The following is a 19,173-nucleotide window of genomic DNA, read 5'->3' on the forward strand; positions in this document are numbered from 1 at the left end:
CCTACAGGAAAGCTTACAATCAGGCTTACCTGTAGGTACGATTTAGAGCTCCTAAACGTGTGCCGTTTAGGAGATATTCACATTGGCAATAGCTTTATGACATCACCTGCGCATGTGCAGTTATGCTCTACATTCAGGGAATACAGTATGCCAAGGAATACAGAATAGTGTATACTAGCAAATTATTGGATAAACATGCAGGGGTCCCCTTTTTTTTTCTTGGCGAATACGCTACTGGTGCTTACCACCACTTTAACCAGCGGCCACCGTGTGTTTTAAGTTGTAGTTTGACCAAGTGGGACATGTTGGGTGAGAATACGTGGGGCATGTTGGGTCAGACCATAAGATCATGCGTTTCCCCTGAAAACTCTTGTCTTATGTCAAACCATTATGTCTAGATCAAGGAAAAATGGTTTCCATTTGTGTAGAGGAAGCCTGAACAGCTGATTAGCCAAACCCTAGTATGAATCATGTAAAGAAGCTGGAAGTACTGTGGCTATATTTTTATGGAGGGACTGAGAAAATCATTGACACAATTCATTTGAGTTGGCCAGAAATAATTTTGGAAATCTGGCTCAAAAAGGCTTCTCTCATCCAACTCTGCCTGCAGACCAGCTCTATTCATATGTATGATCATTCTACTTCAACTAAATGAAAAAGAAAACAGAGTTTAATGTTGAGAATTACTTGTGAATAATTGCACCATTGATTTTTGGAGTTTTGGATGTGATGTTACCATCTCCATCACTAGAATTGGGTAGTGATGGAGATGGTTACATCACATCCAAAACCCACTTCAAAGAAACTGCTGGTAACTTCTATTTGCATCAGAGGAGTTGCCATCACCATAAATGGAAAGACAATATACCCTACAGTCAATTCTGTAGGCTACGCAGGAACAGTAGTAGCATCAAAGACTATGATGACCAGGAAATTATATTGTCAAAGAAGTTCCTGGAAAAAGGCTATGCAGACTATCATATCCAAAAGGCAAGAAACAGGTATAGAGAAGGCATTTAGAATAGGAACACGACTACAAGACAAGCAAGACACCCTTTTTATTACAAGATATAATGAGAAGCATTGGGCTATCAAAAAAGTTGTCCAAAACCACTGCCCAATTTTGGGGCAGGATAAAGCACTTGGAAAAATCCTCCCTAATAAGCCTTAGGTAATGTTTTGACGAGTGAAAAATTTTTAAAGTTTAATTGCCTGGAGTCGTCTCAAAGACAAACAAATTTTAAAAATGCAAAACATTCCTCAATTCTTCAATGTCAGGGGATGCTATAGATGCAAAGGCACCAAATGCAAAGCGTGTAAATTTATATCCCACGTAAAGAAATCGTTCAACTGTAAAGATGGCTGAACCTTCCAGATAAAACAATTCATTTGTTGCAATGCCAGTTTGTTGTCTATGGGTTGAGGTGCCCTTGTGGATACCTTTATGTAGGTAGAACGGTGCGGGCAATGAGAACCCGATATGGTGAACACCGTAGGTTCATAGAAAAAAAGGTCGAGATGCACAGTGTGCCACGCCACTTCAAATATAAACATGTTGGCAGTACTGTAGGGTTGGAATTATTTGGTATAGAATCTATACCCATGACCATCCCGGAAGGTTAGTGATTTGCACGGTTGTGCAAATGTGAATCTTTCTGGATTTTCACTTTAAATAGTTTGGCACCGGGCGGGTTAAATAAGGAACTTGAAATTAGTACTCTTATATTATTAACTTATAATACCCCTATTTTTAAAATTTTGAATACATTTAAAATGTTGTTTTTAATATATATAATTTTTATTTTTTGCCCAAAAAAAGTTATATGATACACATATAAAATATAACATTTTATGAATTCATTTTAATCATGATGACTTTTTACATTTTGCTGAGATCATATTATGTATTGTGTATTTATTGAAATGTATGATTTTACTCCTGCAGCGTGTTTTTCCTATCTGCTGTTGACAGCTATTTTTATATAATATGTCTTATTTTAGAAATATTGATTATATATTTTTAAGCATTTTCTAAAAAGGTTCCTATAAGTATAACATGATGAGTTAAAGTGGTTGTAAACCCTTACAAACCACTTTGACCTACAGGTAAGCCTAGATTACGGCTTACCTGTAGGTCCAAGAAATACCTCCTAAACCTACACGGTTTAGGAGATATTTACAAAAAAACAGGCACTGCTGTCTACGGCGCATGCACCATAGACAGCAGCGCACAGGCGCACTGAGTGTGCCGCTGCTAACGGTGATATGCCGTTAGTGGCGGCTCCTGTGCGCATGCGCGGGAGTGACGTCATCGCTGCTCCGGCGCTGTGAGTGGCTGGAGCAGCGATACCCGGAAGAAGATGGATGCTCCGGACTACAGGGGACAGAGGTGACATCGCTGGCTCCTGTGTCAGGTAAGTGACACATAATGGGCTACTATGAGATGCATAGTAGCCCATTATGCTTTACCTTTGCAGGGAGACAAAGGAGGAAGTAAACCCTATCTTATAATTTTTAACAATTTTTTTTTTACAGTTTGATTAAAGTTAGTGCTATCAATTCACATAGTTATATAAACACTATGTACCGTAGTTGCTAAATAACCCCCTCCGCTGTGTAGATATTATGTGCCTGTAAACTCCGTACTCCTGGTCTGCATGATGCGATTGGCTGACGACGTGGAGGGGCAGGGGGTTTCATTGAATACGTTTACCACAATGTATGAGGGCGGTACCTGAAGGAGGCCTAGCAACCGCACTAAGTATATCAGAGGAGTTAGTCACGTCACGACGCATCCCCTCTTCCGGCCTCGGGTGTCATCACACTACGCCGGCGGGCCCGAGCGAGTGTTCTGAGCAGCGTATAATACCAGGAAGTAGGTGGGTTGTGTTAACAGTTCCCCCAAATTACGCCGCTAGTTGCTGTGAGCCAACTGACTGTTGCAGATCAGGAAAGGAGGCTGTTATGGATATGCCATTGTATACCAGATGTTTGTGAGTGCAACCCTCAATCTTTTTAATTAATTTTTATTATTAAACGGAATCTCACTAGGGCTGGCGTGCGCTCTCTTTTGCTCTATATTTTCACATGTTCACACCAGAATGTAGTGTATCCCTGTGTTCCAAAGCTGTACGATAATATGCAACATATTTGTCACCAGGCTGCTGGTAGTGACATGAATGTATGGTCAACTTGAGCATAAAGTTAAAAAAATAAAAAATAAAAAGCTGTGTGATGCAGCAAAACATGCATCACATAGCCCCCTGACACATGGACCTGCAGCCCACACATTAAACTCCTTCGGTTTAGTGTACAGGCTAGTGTGAACGGGCCCTAAATCTTACAGCAAGATTCAAATGTCTTCAGGGGAAAACTCTCTCAAGCCTCTTACTTTAAAAAGAGGCTTAAAGTGGATGTAAACCCACCACTCACCCAGTATAAACTAACCGTACAGTATTAATGTATATATACACAGTATCTTACAAAAGTGAGTATACCCTTCTCATTTTTGTAAATATTTTATTATATTTTTTCATGTGACAACATTGAAGAAATGACACTTTACTACAATGTAAAGTAATGAATGTACAGCTTGTATAACAATGTAAATGTGGTGTCCCCTCAAAATAACTCAACACACAGCCATTAAAGGAGAAGTCAAGCCTGAGCTTTTTAGGCTGGGCTTCTCCTATAGGTCACAGGAGAGCAATTCGTTTTTCACTCCTGTGATTAGTTTTCAGCAGAGAGCGGTCTGAAGTCAAAGTAGCGCGTCATCCCAACTTCCAAGTCTGGATCCGCCAGTTGCCTTGATTGATGGCAGTCTCAGCGAGCCGCTGAGACAGCCTCTCCCCTCTCCTCCATAGGTCAGCGCTCCAGTGAGCATGGAGAAGCAGAGAGGAGAGACGCTGACTGTCAGCAGCTTTCCGCAAATGGTTCGGTTCCCACAGATCCCAGAGAGATGTTCAGTGGCTCGATTCTCAGTGCAGACAGCGGGGGACAGCTGCAGCATCGGTCTGATGCTCCATCCACTGAGGTAAATATGAATAATTAAAAAAAAAAAAAAGTACTTTTCTTTTCATGTCTAAACCGCTGGGAACAAAAGTGAGTATACCCCTAAGTGAAAATGTCCAAATTGGGCCCAAAGTGTCAATATTTTGTGTAGCCAACATTATTTTCCAGCACTGCCTTAACCCTCTTGGGCATGGAGTTCACCAGATCTTCACAGGTTGCCGCTGGAGTCCTCTTCCACTCCTCCATGACGACATCACAGAGCTGGTGGATGTTAGAGACCTTGCGCTCCTCCACCTTCCATTTGAGGATGCCCCAGAGATGCTCAATAGGGTTTAGGTCTGGAGACATGCTTGGCCAGTCCATCACCTTTAACCTCAGCTTCTTTAGCAAGGCAGTGCTCATCTTGGAGGTGTGTTTGGGGTTATGTTATGTTGGAATACTGTACTGCGGCCCAGTCTCTGAAGGGAGGGGATCATATTCTGCTTCAGTTTGTCACAGTACATGTTGGCATTCATGGTTCCCTCAATGAACTGTAGCTCCTCAGTGCTGACAGCACTCATGCAGCCCCAGACCATGGCACTCCCAGCACCATGCTTGAGTGTAGGCAAGACACACTTGTCTTTGTACTCCTCATCTTGTTGCCGTCTCACACGCTTGACACCATCTGAACCAAATAAGTTTATCTTGGTCTCATCAGATAACAGAACATGGTTTCAGAAATTCATGTCCTTTGTCTGCTTATCTAGTGCAAACTGTTTGCGGCTTTCTTGTGCATCATCTTTAGAAGAGGCTTCCATCTGGGATGACAGTCATGCAGACTAATTTGATGCAGTGTGCGGCATACGGTCTGAGCACTGACAGGCTGACCCCCCATCCCTTCAACCTCTGAAGCAATTCTGGCGGTACTCATACGCCTATTTTCCAAAGACAATCTCTGGCTATGATGCTGAGCACGTGCACTCAACTTCTTTGGTCAACCATGGAGAGGCTTGTTCTGAGTGGAACCTGTCCTGTTAAACCTCTGTATGGTCTTGGCCACTGTGCTGCAGCTCAGTTTCAGGGTCTTGGCAATCTTCTTACAGCTTAGGCCATCTTTATGGAGAGCAACAATTCTTTTTTTCAGATCCTCAGAGTTCTTTGCCATGAGGTGTCATGTTGAACTACCAGTGACAAGTATGAGAGAGTGAGAGCGATAACACCACATTTAACACACCTGCTCCCCATTCACACCTGAGACCTTGTAACACTAACGAGTCACATGACATTGGGGAGGAAAAATGGCTAATTGGGCCCAATTTACTTGGGAGTGTACTCACTTTTGTTGCCACATTAATGGCTGTGTGAGTTATTTTGAGGGGGCAGCAAATTTACACTGTTTTACAAGCTGTACACTCACTACTTTACATTGTAGCAAAGTGTACTTTCTTCAGTGTTGTCACATGAAAAGATAAAATAAAATATTTACACAAATGTGAGGGGTGTACTCACTTTTGTGAGATACTGTACATGCAAGCCTCCTGCATGTATCCCTACCTTGCAAATGTCACCCCTTCAGCAGTAGGAATCCCGCAAAACTCTGGAATCAGTGGGTGGGTCTCTTTGCCGAAGCTTGGTGGGTAGAGTCGTGATGTCACAAGACTCCCTGCCCACGTCCCACGATCTCCTATTCCTGAGTTTTGTGTAACATCCAGTCAAATTCTGGACACCACATAATTCAGCATGCCCAATCGTGCTGAGGTGTGAAGCAGCCAATCCTGGGAGAGCTGGAGAAGACAGGAGGAGGGATGTGAAGCTGGAATCATAATACTCTCTCTCTCAAGCTGTGCAAGAGATAAAGAAATCAGATGTCAGTCACAGCAGTGGGAGATGTGGCAACACAAACTTATCTGTGTGTTGTTTTTATCTTGGTAAAAAAACAAGAGGATTGCTCAGAGCTGGATTAACTCTTTGTGGCAAGACTGGGCACAGATGACTTGACATCCACTACTGTACCAGGTAGAAGTCTTCATTTTAAAAAAAAAAATAAAAAAAATCAGGCTTACATCCACTTTAACCACTTCAATACTGGGCACTTAAACACCTTCCTGCCCAGACCAATTTTGAGCTTTCAGCGCTGTCGCACTTTGAATGACAATTGCGCGGTCATGCTACACTGTACCCAAATGAAATTTTTATCATTTTTTTTCCCCACAAATAGAGCTTTCTTTTGGTGGTATTTGATCACCTCTGCGGTTTTTATTTTTTTCTAAACAAATAAAAAAATACCGAAAATTTTGAAAAAAAAAATGTTTTTTTTTTGTTTCAGTTTCAAAACTTTGCAAATAAGTAAGTTTTCTCCTTCACTGATGGGCACTGATGGGGTTACACTGATGGGCAATGAAAAGGCGGCACCGATGGGCATCGATGAGGTGGCACCAATGAAGTGGCACTGATGAGGTGGCATTGATGGACACCGATATGTGGCACTGATAGGCGGCACTGATGGGTGGCACTGATGGGCGACACGGATGGGCACTGATAGGTGGCACAAATTGGCACGGATTGGCATGGATGGGCATGGATAGGTGGCACAGGTGGGCATGGGTTAGGCGGCACAGGTGGGCATGGGTAGGCGGCACAGGTGGGCATGGGTAGGCGGCACAGGTGGGCATGGGTAGGCACTGATAGGCGGCACAGATGGGAACTGATTGGCATCCATTAGTACAATATATTATAATACAATGCCGCCTATCAGTGCCAATCAATAATGCATGCCAATCAGTGATGCCCATTGTGGGCACTGATTGGCATCCATTATGGGCACTGATTGGCATCCATTGTGGCACTGACTGAAATCCCTGGTGGTCTAGGGTGGCATACCTTGTCCTTGGCATCCCTGGTGGTCTGGTGGTGTCCCTGGTGGTCCAGTGTGGGCATCCTCGGGGGGGCTGTGCTGATAATAAATCAGCACAGACCCCCCCCCTGTCAGAGGAGCAGTCGATCGGCTCTCCTCTACTCGCGTCTGACAGACGCGAGTGAGGAAAAGCCGATCACCGGCTTTTCCTATTTACACTGTGATCAGCCGTGATTGGACACGGCTGATCACGTGGTAAAGAGTCTCCGTCGGAGACTCTTTACCAAAATCGTAGTTGCCGGGTGTCAGACTGACACCCCGCAACAACGATCGCCGCGATGCGCGCCCCCGGAGGCGCGCAGCGGCTCATAATCCTGATCACGTCATATGACGTCCGGTCATGATTATGAAACCACTTTGCCGCTGTCTATTTGCTATAGGGCGGGCGGCAAGTGGTTAAAGCTGAACTGAAACTGCTAAATACACATATTAAACAGATATATGGTAGTAGTTAAACCTACCAAAGGATTTGTATGTCTATCTATCCAGTCCTGGGACTGGATAAATATATGCAATAAATATATGAAAACTAGCATTATCACACATTTTGGGAGTGCCCCAAAATAGAGATTTTGGACCACTGTATATCAGCATTCTGAAAAATCTCAACGAGGCCCTATTAAATCTATAAAATATACCAACTCATAATTTCATCTCTTAACATTTCTTTTTACGGTGATCAAACAGGTCCTTTCCAAAGCATGATGGTCCTCCACACCCAAGATTGCCCATGTGAAATAATGACATGGTTCTCATTAAAAAAGATGGCTACGATTCTTAACCACTTGCCTACTGGACACTTTCACCCCCTTTTTAACCACTTCAATACTGCTCACTTATACTCCCTTTCTGCCCAGGTCAATATTCAGCTTTCAGTGCTGTCGCACTCTGAATGACGACTGTGCAGTCATGTAACACTGTACTCAAAATAATTTCAAGAAAAAAAAGTTTTTCTTTGTTTCTGTTAAAATTTTGCAAATAGGTCATTTTTCTCTTTGGTAGATGCGCGCTGATGAGCATGCACTGAAGAGGCTGCACCGATTGCCACTGTTGGGGCTACACTGATAATCGGGACTGATTATCAGTGTGGATGTCCCCTGTCACACTTGCCGGTTACTGGCTCTCTTCTCCCCATACTGTGACAGCGCACGAGGAAAGTAATGCCGATAACCAGCAAGTGTGTTTACATTGTGATTGGACACAGCTGATCACATGGTAATGTGATTGCGTCATTGTCCCTTTTCCCCCGATCTGTGATTAGCTGTGTCCGAAGGACACAGCGAGCGCAGAGCCTGCCAGATGCGTGCCGAAGCGGTCGCATGATTTTGGGAGGACATCAATAGATGCCCTTCCAGAATTGGACAACCTCGCTGTAGCCATCATTTGCCTATAGTGCGGTCAAGAAGTAATTAACCACTTCAGCCCCGGAAGATTTTACCTCCTTCCTGACCAGAGCACTTTTTACAATTTGGCACTGCGTTGCTTTAACTGATAATTGCGCAGTCATGCAATGCTGTAACCAAACAAAATTTGCACCCTTTTTCTCACACAAATAGAGCTTTCTTTTGGTGGTATTTGATCACTTCTGCGGTTTCTTTTGCGCTATAAAAGAAAAAACAATATTTTGTACTATAATAAATATCCCTCAAAAAACTAAAGTTTCTTTATCAGTTTAGGCCAATATGTATTCTTCTACATATTTTTGGTAAAAAAAAAAAAATTGCAGGTGTGAGCACACGCCTACAATTTTTTTCATTCAGCCAGTGCATTGAATGAAAAAAACTGACAGGTCCCTATATCAACAAAAGCCATGGTGATGCAGGGATCTCTCCTGCGGAGACATTTTATTTTGACAGGAGGAACTCGCCCGCCCTGCCAGAATACATTGATCAGCACTCTAAGCCATTGGCTGCAAGAGCTGATCGAATGTTGATTTCCAGTATGTTACTGCGACAGAAGCTGAATATTAGCAACAAGCAAAGTAGAAACTAAAATCACAGTTCAGAATAAACACAAATTAACAATAATATTATCTGAAGTACTTTGGCAATCAATTACAATTGATATGCAAAAATTCCCAAATATAAGATTATGGCAGAATAGAAAAAAAAAATTCAGTTATTAAACTGAAAAAAGGCTTTTCCGGGGTTGCGTAATAACTCTGAGTCACAGTGACAGTGGGATCACTTCCAAAGGGTAATAGGGATGAGAGAACAAGTACAGCTCTTTCTACCATGAACAGCTGACAGTTTGGACCATGCTAGAGCAAATAATCTCTCTCTAGGGAGCCAAGATATACACAGGGATTGCTCATCTCAGCCTAAACTGTGCAGAATCCTGTGATTGGAGATAAAAACACAGCATCTTTCATGCCAAAACACAGAGACAAAAGGTTCAGACTATAAAAATAGGTCAAGGGAAGAACAGTGCAACAAACATTCCAAATATGGATTTTCAAAATGTACAATACATTAGAAAGCAAGCAGTATATAAAACTCAGAAAAAAGCTATACAGGAACAATTTTCATTAAACAATATATTACGATTGCTTATATTATTCCTCAATTTGGATAACTGTGCAGGCTCGCTTCCTGGCTTAACCACTTAAGGACAGGAAGGATTTACACCCTTAATGACCAGACCATTTTTTGCGACTCGGCACTGTGAAGCTTTAACTGACAATTGCACGGTCGTGCGATGTTGTAACAAAATTGATTACCTTTTTTCCCCACAAATAGAGCTTTCTTTTGGTGGTATTTCATCACCTCTACGGTTCTTATTTTTTGCGCTATATAACCAAAATAGACTGACAATTTTGAAGAAAAAAAAAATATTTTTTGCTATAATAAATATCCCCCCCCCAAAAATGTTTAAAAAAAATAACGTTCTTCATCAGTTTAGGCCAATATCTATTCTTCTAGATATTTTTGGTAAAAAAAATTTAAAAAAAAGGCAATAAGCATATATTGATTGGTTTATGCAAAAGTTATAATGTCTACAAAATAGGGGAAACATTTATGGCATTTTTATTCTTTTTTTTTACTAGCAATGGCGGTGATCAGCGTTTTTTTAGCGTCACTGCGACATTGCGAAGGACGGATAGGACAATTTTGACACTTTTCTGGGACCCGTGACTATTACAGTGATCAGAGCTAAAAATAGCCACTAATTACTGCATAAATGTCACTGGCAGGGAAGGGGTTAACACTAGGGGGCTATCAAGGGGTTAAGTGTGTCCTAGGGAACTGTGGGGGAAGTGAACTGACATGGAGTACAGACAGGGCCATCTTTAAGGCAGGGCAAAAGGGGCAGCTGCCCTGTGCCCTGTCGTTGTGAGGCCCAAAGCAGCTGCCTCATACTTGCCAACTCTCCCAGTTTAAATTCCCCTGTCCCTTGAAGTTTTAGTCCTGTGCTGTGTCCCGATATCTCAGTGTAAAGTGCTGCCCAGCTCTGCCCTATTGTTGTGTACAGATGACTCACCTGCAGGCCCTGTGTTTACATGTAAATAACCGGCATTCATATGTAAATAGCGGCAGCATTACCAATAAATAGCTGCGGCAGGCGGCATTCATATGTAAATAAAGGTGGCATTCATATGTGTATCCTGCTCCCCTGCAGTGAGGAGATGATGTACTGTAACCTCTAGCAACCAATCAGTGAGCAGTATTACTATACAGTAATTTCTAGCAACCAATTAAGCATAAATAATTTGCTGTAACCTCTAGCAACTAATCAGTGAGCCATAATGTGTGCTGTAACCTCTAGCAACCAGTCATTAAGCAGTATTGATATGCTGTAACCACTGGCGACCAATCACAATTGCTGCCTGATCTGATACAGTAAACGGATTTTAAGTCTAGCTGCTATTGTATGACTCAGAGCAGGTAGAAATTGCATGGGGGGGCCCCCCAAGAAAATTTTTGCCCAGGGTCCAATCAATATTAAACACGGCCCTGAGTACAGAGAGATCGCTGTTCCTGATCACTAGGAACAAACAATCTCACTAAACTCTCCTGTCAGAACGGGGATCTATTTTGTTTACACTGGCAGATCCCCATTTTGCCTCTCTGAGGAGCGATCGTGGGTGGCCGGCGGACATCACGCCCATTAGACCCGCACGTCAACTCCCCCAAGGTGCAGCGGGCATGCATTATGCACGAAATGACATACGTTTTTCTGTTTACATCTGGTGATCCAGCCAGCAAGTCTGCACAGCTTTTTTCAGCCCTCCAGCAGAATGTATAAGTTTACATGGAGGAAACAAACCACTTAACACTGGCAGGGGTGATTTAAATGATTAGCTTTTATTTATTTATGCAAAACATTTATCCCAAAAAGGGAAAAAAAAATGGTCTACAGATTTAAAGTGTGAGCTGAAATTTGGCTTAAATTTGTTAGTGGTTCTACAGTTCCTTGAAAAAGTATTCATACCCCTTGAAATTTTCAACATTTTGTCATGTTTTACAACCAAAAACGTAAATGTCTTTTATTGGGATTTTATGTCAGACCAACACAAAGTGGCACATAATTGTAAAAGTGGAAGGAAAATGATAAATGGTTTTAAAAATAGTTTACAAATATGTGAAAAGTGTGGCGTGCATTTGTATTCAGCACCCCCCCCCCCCTCCCTCTGAGTTAATGCTTTATTAAACCACCTTTCACTGTAATTACAGTCTTTTTGGGGATGTTTCTACCAGATTTGCACATCTAGAGAGTTCATTTTTTGCCCATTCTTCTTTGCAAAACAGCTAAATCTCTGTTAGATTGGATGGAGAGTGTCTGAACAGCAATTTTCAAGTCTTGCCACAGATTTGCAATTGGTTTGAGGTCTGGACTTTGGCTGGGCCATTCTAACACATGAATATGCTTTGATTTAAACCATTCCATTGTAGCTCTGTCTGTATGTTTAGGGTCGTTGTCCTGCTGTTAGGTGAACCTCTGCCCCAGGCTCAAGTCCTTTGCAGACTCCAACAGGTTTTCTTCTAAGATTTCCCAGTGTTTGGCTCCATCCAACTTCCCATCAACTCTGACTAGTTTCCCGGTCCTTGCTGAAGAAAAGCATCCCCACAACATGAAGCTGCCACTACCACATTTCACAGTGGGGATGGTGTGTTCAGGGAGATGTGCAGTGTTAGTTTTCCGCCACACATATCGTTTTTTGCTTTTAGGCCAAAAAGTTCAATTTTGGTCTCATCTGACCAGAGCACCTTCTTCCACATGTTTGCTGTGTCCCCCACATGGCTTCTTGCAATCTGCAATCTGGGCTTCTTATGGCTTTCTGTCAACAATGGCTTTCTTCTTGAAACTCTTCCATGAAGGCCAGATTTGTGGAGTGCACGACTAATAGTTGTCCTATGGACAGATTCTCCCACCTGAGCTGTGGATCTCTGCAGCTCATCCAGAGGTACCATGGGTCTCTTGGCTGCTTCTCTGCTCTCTTTGCCCGGCCTGTCAGTTTAGGTGGGCGGCCATGTCTTGGTAGGTTTGCAGTTGTGCCATACTCTTTCCATTTTCGGATGATGGATTAAACATTGCTCCGTGAGATGGTCAAAGTTTGGGATTTTTTTTTTATAACCTAACCCTGCTATAAACTTCTCCACAACTTTATCCCTGACCTGATCTTGTGTGTTCCTTGGCTTTCATGATGCGGTTTGTGCACTAAGGTTCTCTAACAAACCTCTGAGGGCTTCAAAGAACAGCTGTATTTATAATGATATTAAATTACACACTGGTGGACTCTATTTACTAATTAGGTGACTTCTGAAGGCAATTGATTCCACTAGATTTTCAGATATTTGTAAAATTTGAAAACCATTTATAATTTTCCTTGCACTTCACAATTATGTGCCACTTTGTGTTGGTCTAGCAGAGTGGAACTAAACCCTCCTAATTCTTTACACCCAAGAAAACCATCCGTCCCTTGATCTGCCGTTGCCATGCGATCAGTTATGATACCTGCCATTTGATGGTTTGACACTTGGGTTGAGAGCCCAAGCAACTGTGACAGTTATCATTCATGGCAGTGAAGACCAGTTTTAGGAAAATGCTAACAAACTCGGTTATATGATACTGTTATGTACACTTTGAAGCTGCAAGGCCAGAGAGTTGACAGGGTTTAATGCTACAGGGCATCAACCGTGTGCAGGATCATGTGTGTAAATATACGTGATTCCAGACTTCCACCTGCAGGGGGCACGCACCGCCAGTGGGCCACTTCTGCTGTGATAATTCACAGCAAAAGCCAATCCGGGGGGTCCCAGACAATCAATGTCCTTGCGCACACACCGATCACTGGCAATATACAGAAAACTAAGATATGCCTATATAAACAAGGTATATCTCAGTTCTGACAAGGTGGAAGGAATAGATTTTGTGTTCCTGAAAAGTAGGGACTAGAATCCATTACTTCCCCTAGTAAAAGCAACACAATTTAATTAGTTAACACACAAACACTGGTTAACCTCTTGATTGCCCTAGATGTTAAACCCTTCCCAGCCAGTGACATTAGTACAATGACGGTGCATATTTTTTAGCACTGCTCACAGTATTAGTGTCATTGGTTCCAGGCAAAGTGTCAAAAGTGTCATTTAGTGTCAGAATGTTCGCCGCAATATCACAGTCCCTCTATAAGTCACTGATGGCCGCCATTACTAGGATTGGAAAAAAAAAATAAATAAAAATTCCATAAATATATCCTATAGTTTGTAGATGTTATAACGTTCACATAAACCAATCAATATATGCTTATTGGGATTTTTTTTACCAAAAACATGTAGCAGAATATATATTGGCCTAAATTTATGTTTTATGGTTAATAGCAGAAAGTAAAAAAAATTTGGTCTTTTTTTGTTTATAGCGCAAAATATGAAAAAACGCAGTGGTGATCAAATACCACCAAAAGAAGACTATTTGTTGGGGAAATAAATTATGTAAATTGTATTTGGGTACAATGACGCACGTCCAAGCAATTTTCAGTTTAAATAATGCAATGCCATATTGCAAAAAATGGCCTTGTCATGAAGGAGGTAAATCTTTCACAGGTCAAGTGATTAAAGAACCTTCCTTATCATTGACAAGGAGAGATAAATTACTGTGGTGAACAAAAAATATGCAACATAACCCAGTTTCAACAATTTTGGTGGTTCTAGGGCAGGTATTAGAACTTCTGAGCTGTGTGGGGTTGCTACTCTTTTGACTACCTCTAAATGGCAATTCCACAAAAGTCTATGGAAAACCCCAAACACCAAGGCAGCTTAAAGCATAGGTCAACAGATCGCAAAATGATGCAAACTGGGTATATATAATAGAAACAGAGAGGTGGAATTGAGAGAAATTTTCACACTGCCCTAATCTTATACCACCTAATGAATTCCTGCTTAGTCAAACTTTTCTTTAAAAAAACATACCTTTCAATTTATAGACTTCGCCATTGGCAGAATATACAACTATCATGAAGGGAGCCTCATCGCTCTGGGAAACCAGCGATCCAGCTAGAGACAAGGACCCTCGAGGTTTCTGGTTTTTGCTTGCCTCTGTGACAAAATACTGCAGGATCCCAGACTCAAAGTCCAGTATAAAATATCTGTAAAGGATAAAAAAAAAGATATATTTTTTTTGCATTCTAAAATGATAAACAAATCTTTCCATATCAAAAAGCAATAAAGATGTAATTTTGTGAGTTTAGTACCCACATGCAGTCTGGTGGAACCAATGAAGTACAAGTATTGGCAGTACATGTAATAGTTACCAAATTGGTAGTTGCATACTGGTAGCTCTACTGATGAAGGCCTATGAGATGCCGACACGGGTTTAGAGGGGAGGAGCCGAATCTTCCTGAGTGTAGATTTGCGGTGAATGAAGTGATGATATGAGACGTGCGGTTTTAACGTTTATATCTTGTAAGTGGATTGTTTTGGGGGCTTTTAATAAACATGCAAACAGAATACACTACGGCACTTGTGTTTGTTGTTTCATGTCTATAACCTACGGAAGTAATAGTGTGATTAAGCACTTTGAGAAAGTGAAGGAAGGTTTGTCTCACGGCAATACAAATGCTGATTACTACACAGAGGAGCAGTCTGGAGACTGTAAGATTACCATTGGAGAGTGAAAGCTGATCCATTGTGGTGGACATGAGAAGTGATCTGTCTATGCTTTTACATTCATCTTTGAGGTGAGCAGGCACTTTAGCTGGTGGAAGTGTGCAGTGGATATTGGTCCTTCTGAGGACGAACACACACAGCTGTGATTGTTTTGGAAGCATTGACCAAGATGAACAGTTTTTTTCAATTTTTTTTACATTTTCATTTTTTTATAAAAAAAAATTTTTGATCATGAAATGTTTAATATACATTTTGTATGCACATTATTTAATGAGAAGCAGCTCTGCACTATTTAGAAAACAATATTGAATTTGGTGTGACGTATCACTGTAAGTGTTCAGCAATGCCGCGTACACACGATCAGACTATCCAGCTGACTTAGTCCTGTGGACAATCTGCCGGACTTTGCAGCGGAGGTCCGCCAGACTTTCCAAACGAGGGGACTTGCCCACACACGGAGTAAAATTGGGCGAATTGTCCGGTGTACTCTGGTCTGCCGGATAGTCCGATCGTGTGTACGCGGCACAACTGTGCAGTCACACATATTGTTGATTTCACATATTTACCCTGTTATAGGAAGAAGTAATTTATTTTGGCACTGTAAGTATTTTTTCACATCTAATGCCGCGTACACACGATCGGAAAATTCGGCCAGCAAAAGACCGATCAGAGCTTTTGGCCAGAAAATGAGATCATGTGTATGCTCCATCGGACTTTTGCTGGCTGAATTTCGGAAAGCAAAAGATTGAGAGCAACTTCCTTTTTGTAGTCCCGTCGCACGTGTTGTACGTCACCGCATTCTTGGCGGTCGGAATTTGGTGAGACCGTGTGTATGCAAGACAGCTTGAGCGAAATCCCGTTGGAATTCCATCAGGAAAACCATCAGAGCTTTTTCCGACCAAAATCCAGATCGTGCGTACATGGCATAAGGATATGCTCATAATACTATGCACTGGTGGGTGTTGTTAAAATGTCCTATTTTAAAGTATTTTTTTTAAGGCCAACCTTTGCAAATACTGACATAGGCATACAGCAGGCACTAGAGTTGGAGGGATTCCAAAATGTGAATGCTGGTTTTTCTGGTAAGTCATATAGAATGGAATATTATGATGTCAAGCATTTAATAATGAAGTACCTTTTGTTTCTTATAAAAAGAAAAAAAAAAAAATAATAATATTTTAACGCATACTGTAAACCTTACAAAATAAAAGCAGCTGAGCACAATACTATTATTTTGTTTTATGATGGCTGCGGTATTTGGGTTGAAGGAAATTCTGTTAGGGGTTGTTGCTATTTAAATGAATAAGTTACCAAGCAAAGCAGGAATATTTTGTTTAAGTGCAGTTCTTTAATAGACATTTCATCACTGTTCACCAGCTTTAAAGAATTTAGGATTGCAGCTATACCTAACACGGTCCATCATAATCCCAAATAAATTAATTTTTAATATCATCCTTTTATTATTTATAAAATCTAAAGCAGGGCAATTACCCCCCCTCCTCCATGTTATCCATCAGATGAATCCATCACATTTATGCAAGCACAGGAATGTTATTTCCATGGCCTAGCAAGGTGTGCAATATCCCCTGCCCATTTTTAAGCTTTCAGAATTTATACTTCACACCTTTGAGCCTCTTCAGAAGAATGTGACTGTGCAAGTGTTTTAAAGATAACATATCAATCACCTGTGGCACCAGTGAATCTAAATGTCAAAATGGTTAAAATTCGCACTCCAAGTGAAATGTATACATAATGAGCATGTAAATTATAAAATGTTACTTCTAAACAAGCCCAATGACTGTGAAAAGCAAGACATTTTTTTTTAATATCAGTAATGATGGCAAGATGTCAATATGGACACATCCTATTCAAGTTTTTTAAATATATAGGCATGTGCTGTATGTGTTCAGTATTCAATTACTATTATAAGGAGTTGACCATGTAACCGTTTTAAAATATATTTTTTTTTATCAAAGTTACTATTCCCACCATGCTTTAGCTAAATGCGGATCTGTGCAGAGGCAGTAAAACTACTTATGAAACTGGTGCTACCGCACAGGGACCCAGGGAAACAAAGGCAACCCAGTAGGGTGGCAAACACAAATGGCATGGATGGAGGATACAGGAGACCATACACCCTTCTCTGAAGGGCTGCTAACATTTTTAACAAAATAATTATTTGTCATAGGTTGGATGAGGCCAGGTTTCTCTCAATTTCTCATCGGCTTTGCATAGGCCAACAAAAGAGACATCTATATTTTCACACCAGGACATTCTTGGCTTATTTTCAGTTGACAAGCAATAGCACAAAACCACCCCAAAAAAGGTCAGTAAGTACAACTACCCAATGTCACAAAATCAATTTCAGGTCCCCTTGTCCCCAATTTATTCTCTCTAAAGCAGTCATATCAAATTTAGATGATACAACAGGAAGATGGTATGCAAAAATCGTACTGCAATCCCTAATGATACCCAACCTAGATTTCTAAAAACGTGACCTCCATGGTTAGAATATAACTGCCACATTAACTTGAACCATTCTTTTATCTCGCTCTGAAAACCCCCTCCACAAAGCTGGGTCCCACAGGCCTCCCTGATCTCCTTTTCCTCCATCTCTTCCTATTACTGTATTTATTGGCATAACACTCACCTTTTCACCATGAAAATCGGGTGCAAATAGCACGTGCATGTTATACACCAATACTTAAATTTTAGCTGCCTTGTAGGGGACAGGGAGGGGGGGGACGGGCGTCGTCAGATTACATACAATGAGAATCTCCCGTTTACTTGGTGGCCTCTGTAATAGGAAGTCCCATCTCCTGGGCCACCATTGGACCACTGTTCTGTCTATCATAGGAGATTCTCACTGTATGTGTCGGTGCTTGTCTCACCCTCCTCCCTGTCCCCTCTAGGCTGCAGATGGGCATCAATCAGGCTGCGCTGATGGCAATGGTGAGGCTGCTGCATTGATGGCAATGGTGAGGCTGCATTGATGGCCCTTGTGAGGTTGTAGATGGATCAGGCTACATTGATGGCAATGGTGAGGCTGCAGATGGGCACTAACCCTTATTTTGCTTCAAAGTTGCTTATTTAAAATGTAAGTTTTTTTTTCCCCTGAAACTTCCCTCTTAAAATGAATGTGCGTGTTCTCCCCCCACTTTATCCTTCTTCTAAATTTCCATTCCCCTTCTTCCAGCTGTACTACCCTCATTTCACTAATCCTTCTTTTTCTCCTTATACTCTACCAGAAACAGGGATAAGTGACATTTGTATTGCAGTCCCACATCCTGACGATCATTCCCAAATCTGACCCCCAGTTTACATTTTACACGTGGCGTATTGTAGGATCTTGTTTTAAACTACAGATGCCAGTTGTCTCTGATTCCAAACCTATTTTTACTTTGTAATACACTTGACAATTTCTCTGGGACTTTCTCTGCCACACTCTCTTCATAATACAGTCAATTTTTTTGTACAGTATCCATATACAGTATCTCACAAAAGTGACTACACCCCTCACATTTTTGTAAATATTTTATTATATCTTTTCATGTGACAACACTGAAGAAATGACACTTTGCTGCAATGTAAAGTAGTGAGTGTACAGCTTGTATAACAGTGTAAATTTGCTTTCCCATCACAATAGCGCAACACACAGCCATTAACTTCTTGCCGACCAGCTGCCGTCATACTGTGGCAGGTCAGTGCTCCTGCGCGAACTGCCATAGCTGCGCACCACAGGAGCATGCACGCAGGTCAGGCGGACTCGACGTCTGCCAGCGACCCATGATCGCGGTCTACAGAGGCAGAGCGGGGTTCCGAAAGTGTAAATAAGGTGGATCCCCGTTCTGCCAGATGTCATGTCAGAGAGCTTCTGTTCCTTGTGATTGGGAACAGCGATCTTGGTTGTGTCCCTGGAAGACCATCCCCCTTGGCGTTAGAACACACCCACAGAAAACACTTAACCCCTTGATCTCACAGTGTTAACTCCTTCCCTGCCAATGTCATGTATACATTGATCAGTGCATTTTTAGAGTAATGTCACTGGTCCCCAAAAAGTGTCCAACGCAATGTTGCAGTCTTCCTAAAAATCGCAGCTTACCTCCATTACCAGTAAAAACAAAAAAAACAAAAAATAAAGTACCGAAATGAATCCAATAGTTTGTA

The 19,173-nt window shown here is 41.6% G+C and overlaps 1 protein-coding gene across 1 annotated transcript in view; it reads right to left on the bottom strand.

The window, feature by feature from the left end:
* OSBPL10 (oxysterol binding protein like 10) overlaps positions 1-19,173 on the bottom strand; it is a 634,297-nt gene that overhangs the window by 426,248 nt on the left and 188,876 nt on the right. Inside the window, exon 2 of the mRNA XM_077491461.1 lies at positions 14,311-14,486. Coding sequence (XP_077347587.1) covers positions 14,311-14,486 — 176 coding nt within the window. The remainder of the gene's footprint in view (positions 1-14,310; positions 14,487-19,173) is intronic.

The sequence above is a fragment of the Lithobates pipiens genome, unplaced genomic scaffold (genome assembly GCF_037356315.1).
Source record: "Lithobates pipiens isolate NorthernLeopardFrog02 unplaced genomic scaffold, aLitPip1_a1.2 Scaffold_19, whole genome shotgun sequence".
Lineage (NCBI taxonomy): Eukaryota > Metazoa > Chordata > Amphibia > Anura > Ranidae > Lithobates > Lithobates pipiens.